A 19977-nucleotide genomic window follows, 5' to 3' on the forward strand; every position below is an offset into this window, starting at 1 on the left:
GGAAAGTTCCAGAACGTTCTGGGATGGGATGGGGGGGAAATGGAGGAGTTTGGGCACGGAAAGTTCCAGAACGTTCTGGGATATGGGGGGGAAATGGGGGAAATGGGTCATGGAAAGTTCCAGAACGTTCTGGGACTGGGAGGGGAAATGGAGGAGTTTGGTCACGGAAAGTTCCAGAACGTTCTGGGATTGGGAGGGGAAATGGAGGAGTTTGGTCACGGAAAGTTCCAGAACGTTCTGGGATTGGGGAAATGGGGGAAATTGGTCACGGAAAGTTCCAGAACGTTCTGGGATGAGGGGGGGAAATGGAGGAGTTTGGTCACGGAAAGTTCCCGAAGGTTCTGGGATCAGGGGGAAATGGGGGAAATTGGTCACGGAAAGTTCCAGAACATTCTGGGATATGGGGGGGAAATGGGGGAAATGGGTCATGGAAAGTTCCAGAACGTTCTGGGATTGGGGGGGGAAATGGAGGAGTTTGGTCACGGAAAGTTCCAGAACGTTCTGGGATTGGGAGGGGAAATGGAGGAGTTTGGTCACGGAAAGTTCCAGAACGTTCTGGGATTGGGGAAATGGGGGAAATTGGTCACGGAAAGTTCCAGAACGTTCTGGGATGAGGGGGGGAAATGGAGGAGTTTGGTCACGGAAAGTTCCCGAAGGTTCTGGGATCAGGGGGAAATGGGGGAAATTGGTCACGGAAAGTTCCAGAACATTCTGGGATATGGGGGGGAAATGGGGGAAATGGGTCATGGAAAGTTCCAGAACGTTCTGGGATTGGGGGGGGAAATGGAGGAGTTTGGTCACGGAAAGTTCCAGAACGTTCTGGGATGGGGGGGGGGGGGGGGGGGGAATGGAGGAGTTTGGTCACGGAAAGTTCCAGAACGTTCTGGGATGGGGGAAATGGCGGAGTTTGGTCATGGAAAGTTCCAGAACGTTCTGGGATTGGGGGGGGGGGGAAATGGAGGAGTTTGGTCATGGAAAGTTCCAGAACGTTCTGGGATGAGAATGGAGGAGTTTGGTCATGGAAAATTCCAGAACGTTCTGGGATTGGGGCGGGAAATGGAGGAGTTTGGTCATGGAAAGTTCCAGAACGTTCCGGGACTGGGGAAATGGAGGGGTTTGGGTGGTGAGGGGTGGGAAAGGGAAAATCAAATTTGGTTTTTATGGGGGATTTTTGGGGTAGGAAATGGAGGATGTGATTAAAATAGGAATGAATTAATGGATTTGTATGTGATAATTTATGTATAATATAGATACGGATGTGATTAGAAATGGAAATTTAATTGTGAATGTAATAGAATTTAATTATAAATATAATATTGTATAGTTAATGGGATATAATAGGATAGGATATAAAAGGATGTAATAATAATATAATATAAAATAATGTCATGTAATATAATGTAATGTAATGTAATATAATGTAACGTAATGTAATATAATATAATATAATATAGTATATACAATATAAAATAATATGATATAATATACCTATAAATATAAGTAAAAATATAAATATGTAAATTTTAAAATATGTAAATATACAAATATATACATAAATATATAAATATAATTATAACTATTAATATTATTATGACTATAGATATAAAAAATAGGATATAAAAGGATATTATATAAGAGGATACATTATAACTTAATATTAGAGGCTATTACATTATATTATATTATATTATATTATATTATATTATATTATATTATATTATATTATATTATAATATATTAGATTATATATTACCATATAATATATACTATGTTAATATATATAACATATATAAGAGATATTTAATATTACATAATCATTATTATCTATATTAATATTTCTATTAATATTAATATTTGATGGTGTCATTATCAATTTTAATATTGAAAATAATATTAATCATATTATATGCGTATATATACATAAATACCTATTTTATATTTTTAAATTTATAGATGTTCATAAATATTTTGAATTTAAACTTGCAGGATATTTCTTTAAATTAATTTTAAAATATTAGTGTATAAATAAATATAACAGATATAAACTATAAAATATTATATATATTATAATTTAATTATTTCTAATATTAATAGCACTATATTACAATAAACTATAATTTAATGCAAGATACAATTGGATATAAAAGGATATATTATATATGATATAAAATATGCTAAAATATAATATAAAAGATATAAAAATTTTTTCTTTGAAACACTGGCTATGTAAAAAACATATTTATTAATATTATATAAATAATTTAATATAATATAGATTTATACTGTATTAATTTAATATTTTATATCTTCCTAAGGTAATATTATAATAAGCTAAATTAATAAAGAAAATATGTTCATGAAATATAAATTAATATACTGGAGTAATTTATTGTAATAGAATTTATTTTATTCCCTTACATATAAATTATACAATTATATTATATTATATTATATTATATTATATTATATTATATTATATTTACAATACATTACAACATAATATAATATAATATAATATAATATAATATAATATAATATAATATAATATATAATTATATTTAGATAATTAGATATAATATATAATGAATAATAGATATGTTATAATATTATTATTTATATAATAATTAAATTTTATCACCTTTTATACTAAAATAATCCTTTAATAAATAAACTTTTTAATGGATTTCTTTGAATAATTCAGCATTTCCAATTTAATTCTGTAATTAATTGAAAATCTTGATGAATAAAAGCAGGAATTCCAATTGAAGGAATTTCAAGTTTGTGACTCACGTTGGAAAATCGGAATTCGTAGAAAATGTAGGAATTGCTGTCTGAAATGGGAGAAAAATCAAAATAATGAGGAAAATAATTAAAATGCTGAAATAATAATAATGATAATGGTGGTAATAATAATAATAATAATAATAATAATAATAATAATAATAATAATAATAATAATAATAATAATAATAAAGATTTTGCCACCTCACCCGTGGATTCTCCATAATAATAATAATAATAATAATAATAATAATAATAATAATAATAATGGTGATGCTAATCATGATGACAATGATAGTAGTGATAATAATAATTCCTTAATAATAGTAATTATAATTATAATGATGATAATGATAATAACAGTAATAATTTATTAATATAATAATAATAATAATAATAATAATAATAATAATAATAATAATAATAATAATAATGATTTTTCCACCTCACCTGTGGATTCTCAATAATAAGAATAATAATAATAAGAAGAAGAATGAGAATATAATGGATAATAATAAAATAATGGATGATGATGATGATGATAATAATAATAATAATGAATATTTTAATAATAATTAAGATTGTGCCGTCTCACCCGTGGATTCTCCCTAATAATAACAATAATAACAATAACAATAACAATAACAATAACAATAATAATAATGAATATTTTAATAATAATTAAGATTTTTCCGCCTCACCCGTGGATTCTCAATAATAATAATAATAATAATAATAATAATAATAATAATAATAATAATAATAATAATAATGATTTTTCCACCTCACCTGTGGATTCTCAATAATAATAATAAGAAGAAGAAGAAGAAGAATGAGAATATAATGGATAATAATAAAATAATGGATGATGATGATGATGATAATAATAATAATGAATATTTTAATAATAATTAAGATTGTGCCGTCTCACCCGTGGATTCTCCCTAATAATAACAATAATAACAATAACAATAACAATAACAATAACAATAATAATAATGAATATTTTAATAATAATTAAGATTTTTCCGCCTCACCCGTGGATTCTCAATAATAATAATAATAATAATAATAATAATAATAATAATAATAATAATAATAATAATAGGGATAATAATAAAATAATGGATGATGATGATGATAATAATAATAATAATAAAGATTTTTCCGCCTCACCTGTGGATTCTCAATAATAATAATAATAATAAGAAGAAGAAGAATGAGAATATAATGGATAATAATAAAATAATGGATGATGATGATGATAATAATAATAATAATAATGAATATTTTAATAATAATTAAGATTGTGCCGTCTCACCCGTGGATTCTCCCTAATAATAACAATAATAACAATAACAATAACAATAACAATAACAATAACAATAATAATAATGAATATTTTAATAATAATTAAGATTTTTCCGCCTCACCCGTGGATTCTCAATAATAATAATAATAATAATAATAATAATAATAATAATAATAATAATAATAATAATAATAATAATAATAATAATAATAATAATATTTTAATAATAATGATGATTTCCCGCCTCACCCGTGGATTCTCCGTCGTCCCAGAACAGCTCCCCCGAGGCCTCCTGGTTCTCGTCCAGCGCCACGATGAGACCCAGGGGGTTCCTGCGGCTGGGAAAACCCAATCACAGCTCGTTAATTGCTAATTAATCATCAGGCAATGAAGGAGAAGGCAGTGAAGAAGATGAAGAAGATGAAGACGATGAAGATGAAGACAATGAAGATGAAGACAATGAAGATGGAACAGGGAGAGGAGCTCATTAATTACTAATTAATAATCAGGCAATGAAGGAGAAGATGATGAAGAAGATGAAGAAGATGAAGATGGAACAGGGAGAGGAACAAGAAGAAGGAGATGATGAAGATGGCAAGAAGAAGAAGATGATGAAGATGAAGATGAAGATGAAGATGAAGATGACGAGGAAGAAGAGGAACTTGAAAATGATCAGGAAGAAGAAGAAGATGACGATGAAGATGAAGATGACATGAAGAAGAAGAAGACAATGAAGATGAAGATGAAGATGACAAGATGAAGATGAAGATGACAAGATGAAGAGGAAGACAATGAAGATGAAGAAGACAACGAAGAAGAAGAAGACGAGGAAGAAGAGGAACTTGAAGGTGATCAGGAAGATGAAGAAGACAAGAAGAAGAAAATGAAGAGGAACAAGAAGATGAAGAAGAAGAAGATGATGAAGATGAAGAGAAGGACACTGAAGATGAAGGAGAAGAAGAAGACGATGAAGATGAAGAAGAAGAAGACAATGAAGAAGAGGAACTTGAAGATGATCAGGAAGATGAAGAAGATGATGATGAAGATGAAGATGAAGAAGAAGAAGACAATGAAGAAGAGGAACTTGAAAATGATCAGGAAGATGAAGATGACAATGAAGATGAAGATGACAAGATGAAGAGGAAGACAATGAAGATGAAGATGAAGAAGACAATGAAGAAGAAGAAGATGAGGAAGAAGAGGAACTTGAAGATGGTCAGGAAGAAGAAGAAGATGATGAAGATGAAGATGAAGATGACAAGAAGAAGAAAATGAAGAGGAACAAGAAGATGAAGAAGAAGAAGATGATGAAGATGAAGAGAAGGACACTGAAGATGAAGGAGAAGAAGAAGACGATGAAGATGAAGAAGAAGAAGAAGACAATGAAGAAGAGGAACTTGAAGATGATCAGGAAGATGATGACGATGACGATGAAGATGAAGATGACAAGATGAAGAGGAAGACAATGAAGATGAAGATGACAAGAAGACGAAGATGACGATGAAGAAGAGGAACTTGAAGGTGATCAGGAAGATGAAGATAACAATGATGAAGATGAAGAAGACAACGATGAAGATGAAGACGACAAGAAGAAGAAAATGAAGAGGAACAAGAAGATGAAGAAGAAGAAGATGATGAAGATGAAGAGAAGGACACTGAAGATGAAGGAGAAGAAGACGATGAAGATGAAGATGGCAAGATGAAGAGGAAGACAATGAAGATGAAGATGACAAGAAGACGAAGATGACGATGAAGAAGAGGAACTTGAAGATGATCAGGAAGATGAAGAAGACAAAGATGAAGATGAAGAAGACAAAGATGAAGATGAAGAAGACAATGATGAAGATGAAGACGACATGAAGAAGAAAATGAAGAGGAACAAGAAGATGAAGAAGAAGATGATGATGAAGATGAAGAGAAATACACTGAAGATGAAGGAGAAGAAAAACAAGAAGATGAAGAAGAAGACGATGAAGATGAAGAAGTTGACAGTGAAGATGAAGGAGGAGAAGAAGATGACAGCAATGAAGATGAAGAAGAAGAGGACAGTGAAGATGAAGAACAAGACAACAATGAAGATGAAGCCAATGAAGGAGCCAACAGCGCAGCCACCACCCCACCATCCTCATCCTCCCGAGATGATGAAGATGAAGATGGCAAGAAGCTGACAGAGAACAAGAGGAGGAACAAGAAGATGAAGAAGACAACAATGAAGATGAAGAAGGAGAGGCCAATGAAGGAGAAAGCGATGAAGATGAAGCCAATGAAGATGAAGGAGGAGAAGAAGAAGAAGAAGACAACAATGAAGATCAAGAGGAAGCCAATGAACAAGACATCAATGAAGATGAAGATGAAGCCAATGAAGATGAAGAAGCCATTGAAGATGAAGAAGCCAGTGAAGATGAAGACAATGAAGATGAAGAAGAAGAAGACAACAATGAAGATGAAGATGCCAATGAAGATGAAGAAGAAGCCAATGAAGATGAAGCCAATGAAGAAGAAGCCAATGAAGAAGAACAAGACAACAATGAAGATGAAGAAGCCAATGAAGATGAAGATGAAGCCAATGAAGGAGCCAATGGCGCAGCCCCCGCCCCACCATCCTCATCCTCCCGAGCCTTCCTCCCCTCAGGGGTTACCTGGCGGCCGTGGTGGTGGCCGGGCGCTGCACGGGGAAGATGTGGCCCCCACCCCACCATCCTCATCCTCCTGAGATGATGGTGAAGATGGCAAGAAGCAGACAGAGAACAAGAGGAGGAACAAGAAGATGAAGAAGACAAAGAAGATGAAGATGATGAAGAAGACAACGATGAAGACGAAGAAGGAGAAGCCGATGAAGGAGAAGCCGATGAAGATGAAGGAGGAGGAGAAGAAGACAATGATGAAGATGAAGCCAATGAAGATGAAGAAGACAACAATGAAGATGGAGGAGAAGAAGAAGAAGACAACAATGAAGATGAAGAAGAAGCCAATGAAGAAGAACAGGACAACAATGAAGATGAAGATGAAGAAGCCAATGAAGATGAAGATGAAGAAGCCAATGAAGATGAAGAAGACAACAATGAAGATGAAGCCAATGAAAGAGCCAACGGTGCAGCCCCCACCCCACCATCCTCATCCTCCCGAGATGATGAAGATGAAGACGACAAGAAGCTGACAGAGAACAAGAGGAGGAACAAGAAGATGAAGAAGACAAAGAAGACGAAGAAGAAGAAGAACAAGACAACGATGAAGATGGAGAAGGAGAAAACAATGAAGATGAAGGAGGAGAAGAAGAAGATAATGATGAAGATGAAGCCAATGAAGATGAAGATGATAATGAAGATGAAGAAGAAGCCAATGAAGAACAAGACAACAATGAAGATGAAGATGAAGATGAAGATGAAGATGAAGAAGCCAATGAAGATGAAGATGAAGAAGCCAATGAAGAAGAAGCCAATGAAGATGAAGCCAATGAAGATGAAGCCAATGAAGGAGCCAACGGCGCAGCCCCCGCCCCACCATCCTCATCCTCCCGAGCCTTCCTCCCCTCAGGGGGCGTTACCTGGCGGCCGTGGTGGTGGCCGGGCGCTGCACGGGGAAGATGTGGCCCCCACCCCACCATCCTCATCCTCCCGAGATGATGAAGATGAAGATGACAAGAAGCAGACAGAGAACAAGAAGAGGAACAAGAAGATGAAGATGATGAAGAAGACAACAATAAAGACAAAGAAGGAGAAGCCGATGAAGATGAAGGAGGAGGAGAAGAAGACAATGATGGAGATGAAGAAGAAGCCAATGAAGAAGAACAGGACAACAATGAAGATGAAGATGAAGAAGCCAATGAAGATGAAGAAGACAACAATGAAGATGAAGCCAATGAAGATGAAGATGAAGAAGCCAATGAAGATGAAGCCAATGAAGATGATGATGAAGAAGCCAATGAAGATGAAGCCAACGAAGGAGCCAACGGCGCAGCCCCCACCCCACCATCCTCACCCTCCCGAGCCTTCCTCCCCGGGGCCGTTACCTGGCAGCCATGGTGGTGGCTGTGCATTGCACATAGAAGACATGGCCCCCACCCCACCATCCTCATCCTCCCGAGATGGTGGTGAAGATGACAAGAAGCAGACAGAGAACAAGAGGAACGAGAAGATGAAGAAGACAAAGAAGATGAAGATGATGAAGAAGACAACAATGAAGACGAAGAAGGAAAAGCCGATGAAGGAGAAGCCGATGAAGATGAAGGAGGAGGAGAAGAAGACAATGATGAAGATGAAGCCAATGAAGATGAAGAAGACGACAATGAAGATGGAGGAGAAGAAGAAGAAGACAACAATGAAGATGAAGAAGAAGCCAATGAAGAAGAACAGGACAACAATGAAGATGAAGATGAAGAAGCCAATGAAGATGAAGATGAAGAAGCCAATGAAGATGAAGAAGACAACAATGAAGATGAAGCCAATGAAAGAGCCAACGGTGCAGCCCCCACCCCACCATCCTCATCCTCCCGAGATGATGAAGATGAAGACGACAAGAAGCTGACAGAGAACAAGAGGAGGAACAAGAAGATGAAGAAGACAAAGAAGAAGAAGAAGAAGAAGAAGACAACGATGAAGATGAAGCCAATGAAGATGAAGAAGACGACAATGAAGATGGAGGAGAAAAAGAAGAAGACAACAATGAAGATGAAGAAGAAGCCAACGAAGAAGAACAGGACAACAATGAAGATGAAGATGAAGAAGCCAATGAAGATGAAGGAGGAGAAGAAGAAGAAGACAACAATGAAGATGAAGATGAAGAAGCCAATGAAGATGAAGCCAATGAAGCCAATGAAGATGAAGAAGAAGCCAATGAAGATGAAGCCAATGAAGAAGAAGCCAATGAAGATGAAGATGAAGAAGCCAATGAAGATGAAGCCGATGAAGGAGCCGACGGCGCAGCCCCCGCCCCACCATCCTCATCCTCCCGAGCCTTCCTCCCCGGGGGCGTTACCTGGCGGCCATGGTGGTGGCTGTGCATTGCACATAGAAGACATGGCCCCCACCCCACCATCCTCATCCTCCTGAGATGGTGATGAAGAAGATGGCAAGAAGCAGACAGAGAACAAGAGGAGGAACAAGAAGATGAAGAAGACTAAGATGATGAAGATGATGAAGAAGACAACGATGAAGACGAAGAAGGAAAAGCCGATGAAGGAGAAGCCGATGAAGATGAAGGAGGAGGAGAAGAAGACAACAATGAAGATGAAGAAGCCAATGAAGAAGAACAGGACAACAATGAAGATGAAGATGAAGATGAAGATGAAGAAGAAGCCAATGAAGATGGAGCCAATGAAGATGAAGAAGACAACAACGAAGATGAAGAAGAAGCCAATGAAGATGAAGATGAAGAAGCCAATGAAGAAGAAGCCAATGAAGAAGAACAAGACAACAATGAAGATGAAGATGAAGAAGCCAATGAAGATGAAGATGAAGCCAATGAAGGAGCCAATGGCGCAGCCCCCGCCCCACCATCCTCATCCTCCCGAGCCTTCCTCCCCTCAGGGGTTACCTGGTGGCCGTGCGCTGCACGGGGAAGACATGGCCCCCACCCCACCATCCTCATCCTCCCGAGCCTTCCTCCCCTCAGGGGGCGTTACCTGGTGGCTGGCCACTGCATGGGGAAGATGTGGCCCCCGCCCCACCATCCTCATCCTCCCTGAGCCTTCCTCCCCTCAGGGGGCGTTACCTGGCGGCCGTGGTGGTGGCCGGGCGCTGCACGGGGAAGATGTGGCCCCCGCGCAGGTGCAGCCCCAGGCGGTCCCCGGGCAGGTACAGGTGAGTCCACTCGCCACGGCGCCACAGGCGGGAACCCTGCGTGATGGGAGGGGAGGAGGAGGAAGATGAAGATGAAGACGGAGAGGAGGAGGAGGAGGAGGAAGAGGGAAAAGAGAAAAAGAAGGAAGAGGAGGAGGAGGAGGAACAAGATGAAGATGAAGATGAAGATGAAGATGAAGATGAGGAGGAAGAGGAGGAGGAGGAGGAACAAGATGAAGATGAAGAGGAGGAGGAGGAAGAACAGGAGGAGGAAGAGGGAAAAGAGAAAAAGAAGGGACAGGAGGAACAGGAGGAGAAGAAGGAAGAGGGAAATGAGAAAAAGAAGGAAGAGGAGGAGGAAGAGGAGGAGGAGGAGGAGAAAAATGAGTAAAAGGAGGGACAAGAGGAAGAAGAAAAAGAGGAGGAAAAAGGAGGAAGAAGAGGAAGAGGAGGAACAGGAGGAAGAGGAGGAGGAAGAGCGAAATGAGAAGAAGAAGGAGCAGGAGGAGGAGGAAGAACAGAAGGACGAGGAGGAGGAGGAAGAGGAAAATGAAGAGGAACATGAGGAAGAAGAGGAGGAGGAGGATGAAGAGGAGGAGGAAGAAGAAGAGAAGGGTGGAATGAGGAGGAAGCAGAAGAGGAAGAGGATGGGGAAGAGGAAGAGGAGGAAGAGGAAAAGCAACAGGTAAAGGAGGTGGTGAAGGAAGAGGAAGAGGAAGAGGAAGAAGAAGAGGAGAAGGAAAGAGCAACGTTACTCATTATGCATTGAACAACAACTCTCATTAATTACCCGTTAATTAATTAACCCCTGATTAATTAATGAATGAATGAATCCCTAATGAATGAATTCCTAATGAATGAATTCCTAATGAATGAATCCCTAATGAATGAATCCCTAATGAATGAATTCCTAATGAATTAATTCCTAATTAATTAATTCCTAATTAATTAATGAATGAATGAATCCCTAATGAATGAATCCCTAATGAATGAACCCCTAATGAATGAATTCCTAATGAATGAATCCCTCATGAATGAATCCCTAATGAATGAATGAATGAATCCCTAATGAATGAATCCCTAATTAATGAATCCCTCATGAATGAATCCCTAATGAATGAATCCCTAATTAATGAATCCCTAATTGGGGCAGGAGATCGGGAAGCGTCGCTCACCGAGTGCCACTCGTACCAGACGGCGTCGGGGATGTAGGCCCGGACCAGCTCCACGCCCTGCGGGGGACACGGAACGTTCCGGAATGAACCCGCCCCGCCGCGAGGAAGAGGAGGGGAGGAGGAAGGGGAGGGAGGGGAGGGAGGGAGGGGAGGGGGACAAGGAAAGGAAAAGAGAGGAAGAGGAAGAGAAAGAAGGAGAGGAAGATGAAGACAAAAATGATGAAGATGAGGAAGATGACAAGAAGAAGAAGAAGAGGAAGACAAAGAGGATGATGAAGAAGAAGAGAAAGACAATGAAGATGAAGATGACAAGAAGAAGACGAAGAAGAAGATGAGGAAGAAGAAGATGAGGAAGATGAAGAAGACCATGAAAAAGAGCAAGAGGAAGATGAAGACAAAGATGAAGAAGATGAGAAGAAGAAGAAGAGGAGGAGGAAGACAAAGAGGATGACGAAGAAGAAGAAGATGAAGATGACAAAGACCAAGAAGAGATGAGGATGATGAAGATGATGAAGATGACAAAGACCAAGAAGAGAAAGATGATGAAGGTGAAGATGACAAGAAGAAGATGAGGAAGGTGAAGATGAGGAAGATGAAGAAGACCATGAAAAAGAAAAAGAGGAAGATGAAGACAAAGATGAAGAAGTTGATGAAGATGGAGAACAAGAGGAAGGTGAGGAAGGAGAGGAAGATGAAGGAGACAATGAAAGGAAAAGAAAAGAAGGAGAGGAAGATGAAGACAAAAATGATGAAGATGAAGGAGAGGAAAAGAAGAAGAAGAGGAGGAGGAAGAGAAAGAGGATGATGAAGAAGATGAAGACCAAGAAGAGAAGGACAATGAAGATGAAGAAGACAACGAGGAAGAGGAAGATGAAGAAGACCATGAAAAAGAGCAAGAGGAAGATGAAGACAAAGATGATGAAGATGAAGAAGTTGAAGAAGATGAAGATGAAGAACAAGAGGAAGGTGAGGAAGGTGAGGAAGATGAGGAAGATGAAGAAGACAATGAAAGGAAAAGAAAAGAAGAAGAGGAAGACGAAGACAAAAATGATGAAGATGAAGGAGAGGAAGGGGAAGACAAAAATGATGAAGATGAAGGAGAGGAAGATGATGAAGATGAAGGAGATGAGAAGAAGAAGAGGAGGAAGACAAAGAGGATGATGAAGAAGAAGAAGAAGATGAAGAAGACCAAGAAGAGAAAGACGATGAAGATGAAGATGACAGAAGACAAAGAGGAAGAGGAAGATGAAGACAAAGATGATGAAGATGAAGAAGATGAAGAACAAGAGGAAGGTGAGGAAGGTGAGGGGAGACAATGAAAGAAAAAGAAAAGAAGAGGAAGAAAAAGAAGGAGAGGAAGACGAAGACAAAAATGATGAAGATGAAGGAGATGAAGAAGACCAAGAAGAGGAAGACGATGAAGATGAAGATGACAGAAGACAAAGAGGAAGAGGAAGAGGAAGACAAAGATGATGAAGATGAAGAAGATGAAGAAGTTGAAGAAGATGAAGAGCAAGAGGAAGGTGAGGAAGGTGAGGAAGGTGAGGGGAGACAATGAAAGGAAAAGAAAAGAAGAGGAAGATGAAGACAAAAACGATGAAGATGAAGAAGATGACAAGAAGATGATGAGGAAGATGAGGAAGATGAAGGAGACCATGAAAAAGAAAAAAAGCAAGAGGAAGATGAAGACAAAGATGAAGAAGATGAAGAAGATGAAGAACAAGAGGAAGGTGAGGAAGGAGAGGAAGATGAAGACAGAAATGATGAAGATGAAGGAGACGATGAAGATGAAGAAGATGAAAAGAAGAAGAAGAGGAGGAGGAAGACAAAGACGATGATGAAGAAGATGAAGACCAAGAAGAGAAATGCGATGAAGATGAAGATGACAAGAAGACGACGAGGAAGATGAAGATGAAGATGTTGATGAAGATGAAGAGCAAGAGGAAGGTGAGGAAGGTGAGGAAGATGAGGAAGATGAAGAAGACAATGAAAGGAAAAGAAGAAGAGGAAGATGAAGACAAAAATGATGAAGATGAAGAAGATGACAAGAAGAAGAAGATGAGGAAGATTAAGATGAGGATGAAGATGAGGATGAAGATGAAGATGATGAAGATGAAGATGAGGAAGGTGAGGATGAGGAAGGTGAGGATAAGGAAGATGAGGATGAAGGTGAGGATGAAGATGATGAAGATGAGGATGAAGATGATGAAGATGAGGATGATGAGGATGAAGATGAGGATGATGAAGATGAGGAAGATGAGGATGAGGAAGGCTTTTTCGAGGAAGGCGAGGATGAGGATGATGAGGATGAGGATGATAGATGATGAAGATGGTGAGGATGATGAAGGTGAGGATGAGGAAAATGAAGATGAGGATGAAGATGAAGATGATGAAGATGAGGAAGGCTTTTTGGAGGAAGGTGAGGATGAGGATGAGGAAGATGATGAAGGCTTTTTGGAGGCAGGTAAGGATGAAGATGATGAGGATGATGAAGGTGAGGATGAAGATGAAGAAGATGATGAAGGCTTTCTGGGGGAAGGTGATGAAGATGAGGGTGATGAGGATGAAGATGAGGGTGATGAAGGCTTTTTGGAGGAAGGTGAGGATGATGAAGATGAGGATGATGAAGGTGAGGATGATGAAGATGAAGGTGAGGGTGATGAGGATGATGAGGAAGATGAGGGTGATGAAGGCTTTCTGGGGGCAGGTGAGGATGAAGATGACGAGGATGAAGATGATGAGGGTGATGAAGATGAAGGTGAGGATGATGAAGGTGAGGATGAAGATGAGGATGAAGATGAGGATGAAGATGATGAAGATGAGGGTGGTGAGGGTGATGAAGATGAGGGTGATGAAGGCTTTTTGGAGGAAGGGTTAGGGTTAGGATGATGAAGATGAGGATGATGAGGATGAGGAAGATGATGAAGATGATGAAGGTGAGGATGATGAAGATGAGGATGAGGATGATGAGGGTGATGAAGATGAGGGTGATGAGGATGAAGATGAGGATGGTGATGGTGATGAAGGCTTTCTGGAGGAAGGTGAGGATGATGAAGATGAGGGTGATGAAGATGAAGATGATGATGGTGATGAAGATGAGGATGATGAAGATGAGGGTGGTGATGAAGATGAGGGTGACGAGGATGAGGATGAAGATGAGGATGAGGGTGATGAAGATGAGGGTGATGAAGGTGATGAAGATGAGGATGAGGATGAGGATGATGAAGGTGAGGATGGTGATGAAGATGAGGGTGATGAGGGTGATGAAGATGAGGGTGATGAGGATGATGAAGATGAGGGTGATGAAGATGAAGATGAGGATGGTGATGAAGATGAGGGTGATGATGAAGATGAAGATGATGAAGATGAGGAGAATGAGGGTGATGAAGATGAGAGTGATGAAGATGATGAGGATGAGGAAGATGAGGGTGGTGATGAAGATGATGAGGATGATGAGGGTGATGAAGGTGATGAAGATGAGGGTGATGAAGATGAGGATGATGAAGGTGAGGATGATGAGGGTGATGAAGGTGAGGGTGATGAGGGTGATTAAGGTGAGGATGATGAGGATGATGAGGATGAAGGTGATGAAGGCTCTCAGGGGGGGGCGGGGTCACTCACGGGCTCCAGCACGGGGGTGATGAGCAGCCCCGCCCCCCACAGGAACTGCTGCTCCACGTCCCACGCGGCCTCCTCGGCAAAGAACCTGCGGGGCCGCAATTAATTACCGCTAATTAGCCCTAATTAACCCTAATTACCCTTAATTATTACCCTTAATTGGGGCCATTAATGGGGGCAGTGCAATTACCCTTAATTACCCTTAATTACCCTTAATAATTAGCCTTAATTACCCTTAATTGGGGCCATTAATGGGGGCAGTAATTACCCTTATTACCCCTAATTACCCTTAATTACCCTTACTTGGGGTGGGCAGTGCAATTACCCTTAATTGGGGCCATGGGGGGGCGGCAATTACCCTTAATTACCCTTTATTAGGGCTATTAATGGGGGGCCATTAATTTCCCTTAATTACCCTTAATTGGGCCCATTAATGGGGGCAGTAATTACCCTTAATTGCCCTTAATTAGCCTAAATTGGGGCCATTAATGGGGGACAGTGCAATTACCCTTAATTGGGTCATTAATGGAGCCGGTAATGACCCTTAATTACCCTTAATTGAGGCTATTAATGGGGGCAGTGCAATTACCCTAATTGGGCCATTAATGGAGGGCGGTAATTATCCTTAATTACCCTTAATTGGGGTCATTAATGGCTTGGCCGTTAACTACCCTTAATTACCCTTAATTGGGTCCATTAATGGGGGCAATAATTACCCTTAATTGCCCTTAATTACCCTAAATTGGGGCCATTAATGGGGGCAGTGCAATTACCCTTAATTGGGGCCATTGGGGGGGACTGTTAATTACCCTTAATTACCCTTAATTGTGGTCATTAATGGGGGGCCGGCAATTACCCTTAATTACCCTTAATTGTGGCCATTAATGGGGGGGCTTTAATTACCCTTAATTGGGGTCAAAGTCAAGACCAAGCCAAGGCCCAAGTCAAGATCAAGGCCCACGTCAAGACCAAACTCAAGATCCAGGCCAAGCTTAAGGCCCAGCTCAAGGCCTAAGTCAAGACTAAGCCGAGATCAAGACAAAGTCAAGATCAAGACCAAGTCAAGGCCTAAGTCAAGACCAAGCCAAGGTCAAAATCCAAGTCAAGGTCAAAATCAAGATTCTAAGCCAAGCTTAAGGCCCAAGTCAAGGCCTAAGTCAAGAGCCAAGCCAAGCCTAAGGCCCAAGTCAAGGCCTAAATCAAGGCCCAAGCCAAGATCAAGGTCAAAGCCAAGGTCAAAATCCAAGCCAAGGTCAAAATCCAAGTCAGGACCAAGATCAAGATTCAAGCTCAGCTTAAGGCCCAAGTCAAGGTCAAAGTCCAGACTCAAGCCAAGATCAAGAGCAAGTCAAGGCCTAGGTCAAGACCAAGCCAAGGTCAAAATCGAAGTCAAGGTCAAAACCAAGATTCTAAGCCAAGCTTAAGGCCCAAGTCAAGACCAAGATCAAGATTCAAGCCCAGCTTAAGGCCCAAGTCACGGCCTAAGTCAAGATTCAAGCCCAGCTTAAGGCCCAAGTCACGGCCTAAGTCAAGAGCCAAGCCAAGATCAAGACCAAGCCAAGGTCAAGACCAAGCCAAGGCCCACGTCAAGACCAAGATCAAGATCCAGGCCAAGCTTAAGGCCCAGCTCAAGGCCTAAGTCAAGACCAAGCCGAGATCAAGACAAAGTCAAGACCAAGACCAAGTCAAGGCCTAAGTCAAGACCAAGCCAAGGTCAAAATCCAAGCCAAGGTCAAGACCAAGGCAAGACCAAGCCCAAGCCAAGGTCCAAGTCAAGACCAAGATCAAGATTCTAAGCCCAGCTCAAGGCCCAAGTCAAGGCCTAAGTCAAGAGCGAAGCCGAGATCAAGGTCAAAGTCAAGACCAAGCCAAGATCAAGGTCAAAGTCAAGGTCAAGATCAAGACCAAGTCAAGGTCAAAATCCAAGCCAAGGCCCAAGTCAAGACCAAGATCAAGGTCCAGGCCAAGCTTAAGGCCCAGGTCCAGATCATGGTCAGATCCAGGTCAGGGTCAAGATCCAAGTCAGGGCTCAAATCAAGGCCAAGGCCCAGAGCCAAGACCAAATCAGGCTCAGGACCCACATCAAGGCCAAGGTCAAGCTTAAGGCCCAGGTCAAGGCCAAGATCGAGGCCCAAGTCATGGTCAGGACCCAAATCAAGGCCAAGACCAAGACCCAAGCCAAGATCAAGGCCCAAGCCAAGACCAAGACCCAAGCCAAGATCAAGGCCCAAGTCGAGCTCAAGGTCCAGATCAAGCTCAAGACCAAGACCCAAGCTGAGATCGAGGTCCAAGTCAAGCTTAAGGTCCAAGGCTCAAGGCCAAGATCAAAATCCAGGTCAGGATCAGGACCCAAAACAAGGCCAAGACCAAGACCCAAGCCAAGATCAAGGTTTAAGCCAAGATCAAGATCAAGACCAAGACCCAAGCCAAGATCAAGGTCCAAGTCAAGCTCAAGATCCAAGTCAAGGTCAATGTAAGGGTCAAGTTCCAAGTCAAGCTTAAGGCCCAAGTCAAGGCCAAGATCAAGGCCCAAGCCAAGATCAGGACCCAAATCAAGACCAAGGTCAAGACCAAGTCAAGATCACGATCCAAGTCAAGCTCAAGGTCCAAGTCAAGCTCAAGACCAAGACCCAGTCAAGATCAAGGTCCAAGCCAAGGTCCAGGTCAAGCTTAAGGTCCAAGGCTCAAGGCCAAGGTCAAAATTCAGGTCAGGATCAGGACCCAAATCAAGGCCAAGACCAAGACCCAAGCCCCGATCAAGGTCTAAGCCCAGACCAAGATCAAGACCAAGACCAAGCCAAGACCAAGACCAAGTCAAGACCAAGGTGCAAGTCAAGGTCTAAGTAAGGGTCAAGTTCCAAGTCAAGCTTAAGGCCCAAGTCAAGGCCAAGATTGAGGCCCAAGCCAAGATCAGGTCCCAAATCAAGCCCAAGGCCAAGACCAAGGCAAGGTCAAGGCCCAAATCCAGGTCAAGGCAAACATTCCCAGGTGTCCCAGGTGTGCCCAGGTGTCCCCAGGTGTGCCCAGGTGCCCCCAGGTGTCCCCAGCTGTGCCCAGGTGTGACCCAGGTGTCCCCAGGTGTGACCCCAGGTATCCCCACGTGCCCCCAGGTGTGCCCAGGTGTCCCCAGGTGTGACCCAGGTGACCCCAGGTATCCCCAGGTGTCCCCAGGTGTGCCCAGGTTAATTCCCACCATTCCCAGGTGCCCCCATTCCCCCCAGGTGTCCCAGTACCCACTCTATGGGCAGTGCCCATGCCAGGCTGTGCCCGTGGCTGTGTGCCCGCTGTGCCAGGCTGTACAGGTGGGGCAGCAGGCGGTACCGGATCCCCAGGTGTCCCCATTGTCCCCAGGTGTCCCCAGGCTCTCACTCTAGGGGCAGTGCCCGTGCCAGGCCGTGCCCGTGGCTGTGTGCCCGCTGTGCCAGGCTGTACAGGTGGGGCAGCAGGCGGTACCGGATCCCCAGGTGTCCCCATTGTCCCCAGGTGTCCCCAGGTGTCCCCAGGTGTCCCCAGGCTCTCACTCTAGGGGCAGTGCCCGTGCCAGGCCGTGCCCGTCCCTGTGCGCTCTCTGTGCCAGGCTGTACAGGTGGGGCAGCAGGCGGTACTGGGTGCCCAGGTGTGCCCAGGTGTGCCCAGGTGTCCCCAGGTGTCCCCATTGTCCCCAGGTGTGCCCAGTACCCACTCTAAGGGCAGTGCCCGTGCCAGGCCGTGCCCGTGGCTGTGTGCCTGCTGTGCCAGGCTGTACAGGTGGGGCAGCAGGCGGTACCGGATCCCCAGGTGTGCCCATTGTCCCCAGGTGTCCCCAGGTGTGCCCATTGTCCCCATTGTCCCCAGGTGTCCCCAGGTGTCCCCAGTACCCACTCTAGGGGCAGTGCCCGTGCCAGGCCGTGCCCATCCCGGTGTGCCCGCTGTGCCAGGCTGTACAGGTGGGGCAGCAGGCGGTACCGGATCCCCAGGTGCGCCCGTGTCGAGTTCAGCAGCAGCGAACGGGCACCGAACGCAGCCGGGTCCTGGGCCTGGCACCAGGGGGAAACACAGGAATTAATGTCAATTAATCCATGTTTAATTAAATTAAATTAAATTAAATTAAATTAAATTAAATTATATTTTTAATTTATTGAATTTTAATTCTATTTATTTTTATTTCATTAAATATTGGGGTCCTGAGCCGGGCACCAAGGGAAACACAGGAATTAATGCTAATTAACCGAAGCTTAATTTAATTTAATTTAATTTAATTTATTTTATTTTATTTTATTTAAATTTTATTTTATTTTATTTTAATTTTCTTTTAATATTATTTTATTTTAATATTATTTTATTTTATTTTATTTTAATATTATTTTAATATTATTTTATTTTATTTTATTTTAATATTATTTTAATATTATTTTATTTCATTTTATTTTATTTTATTTCATTTTATTTTATTTTATTATTTTATTTTATTTCATTTTATTTTATTATTTTATTTTATTATTTTATTTTATTTTATTTTATTTTATTTTATTTTATTTTATTTCATTTTATTTCATTTTATTTTATTTTATAGTATTTGAATTTATTTTATATTATTTGCATTTAATTCTATTAATTTTTATTTAATTTAATTTTGGGCTCCTGAGCCTGGCATCAAGGGAATCCAACAATTAATGTTCATTAATCGAATTTTAGTTTAATTTAATTTAATTTTAATTTTATTTTATTTTATTTCACTTTTAATTAATTGAATTTTAACTCTATTATTTTTATTTCATTTAATTTTGGGGTCCTGAGCCAGGCACCAAGGGAATCCAGTAATTAATGTTAATTAATCGAATTTTATTTTATTTTATTTTATTTCATTTTATTTTATTTTACTTTATTTTATTTTACTTTATTTCATTTTATTCAGAATTTCGGAATTTTTTCAATGTAGAATTTCAGCATTTGATCATTTTTAAATTTTGGAATTTTTTTAAATTAGAATTTGATCATTTTAAAATTTTAGAATTTTTTCGATGTAGAATTTCAGCATTTTATAATTTTAGAATTTCAGAATTTTTTCTATTTAGAATTTCAGCATTTGATCATTTTAGAAATTTTTTAAATTAAAATTTTAGCATTTGATCATTTTAGAATTTCGGAATTTTTTCAATTTAGGATTTTATAATTTTAGAATTTTGGAATTTTTTAATTTAGAATTTCAGCATTTGATCACTTTAGACTTTCAGAATTTTTTTGATTTAAAATTTCAGCATTTTAGAATTTTAGAATTTCAGAATTTTTTCAATTTAGAATTTTATAATTTTAGAATTTTTTAATTTAGAATTTC

At 40.4% G+C, this 19977-nt stretch overlaps 1 protein-coding gene across 1 annotated transcript in view; it reads right to left on the reverse strand.

Moving 5' to 3' along the window:
- LOC139586896 (uncharacterized) overlaps positions 1-19977 on the reverse strand; it is a 66231-nt gene that overhangs the window by 21352 nt on the left and 24902 nt on the right. The window contains exons 13-20 of the mRNA XM_071420560.1: positions 18521-18679; positions 18033-18241; positions 16569-16937; positions 14667-14751; positions 11046-11102; positions 9803-9927; positions 4343-4431; positions 2791-2831 (exon numbers count right to left, since the gene is read on the reverse strand). Of these exons, the coding sequence (XP_071276661.1) occupies positions 2791-2831; positions 4343-4431; positions 9803-9927; positions 11046-11102; positions 14667-14751; positions 16569-16937; positions 18033-18241; positions 18521-18679 (1134 nt within the window). The remainder of the gene's footprint in view (positions 1-2790; positions 2832-4342; positions 4432-9802; positions 9928-11045; positions 11103-14666; positions 14752-16568; positions 16938-18032; positions 18242-18520; positions 18680-19977) is intronic.

Source organism: Agelaius tricolor, unplaced genomic scaffold (assembly GCF_023055355.1).
Source record: "Agelaius tricolor isolate 1412-34295 unplaced genomic scaffold, bAgeTri1.0.p SCAF_150, whole genome shotgun sequence".
Taxonomy (NCBI): Eukaryota; Metazoa; Chordata; class Aves; order Passeriformes; family Icteridae; genus Agelaius; species Agelaius tricolor.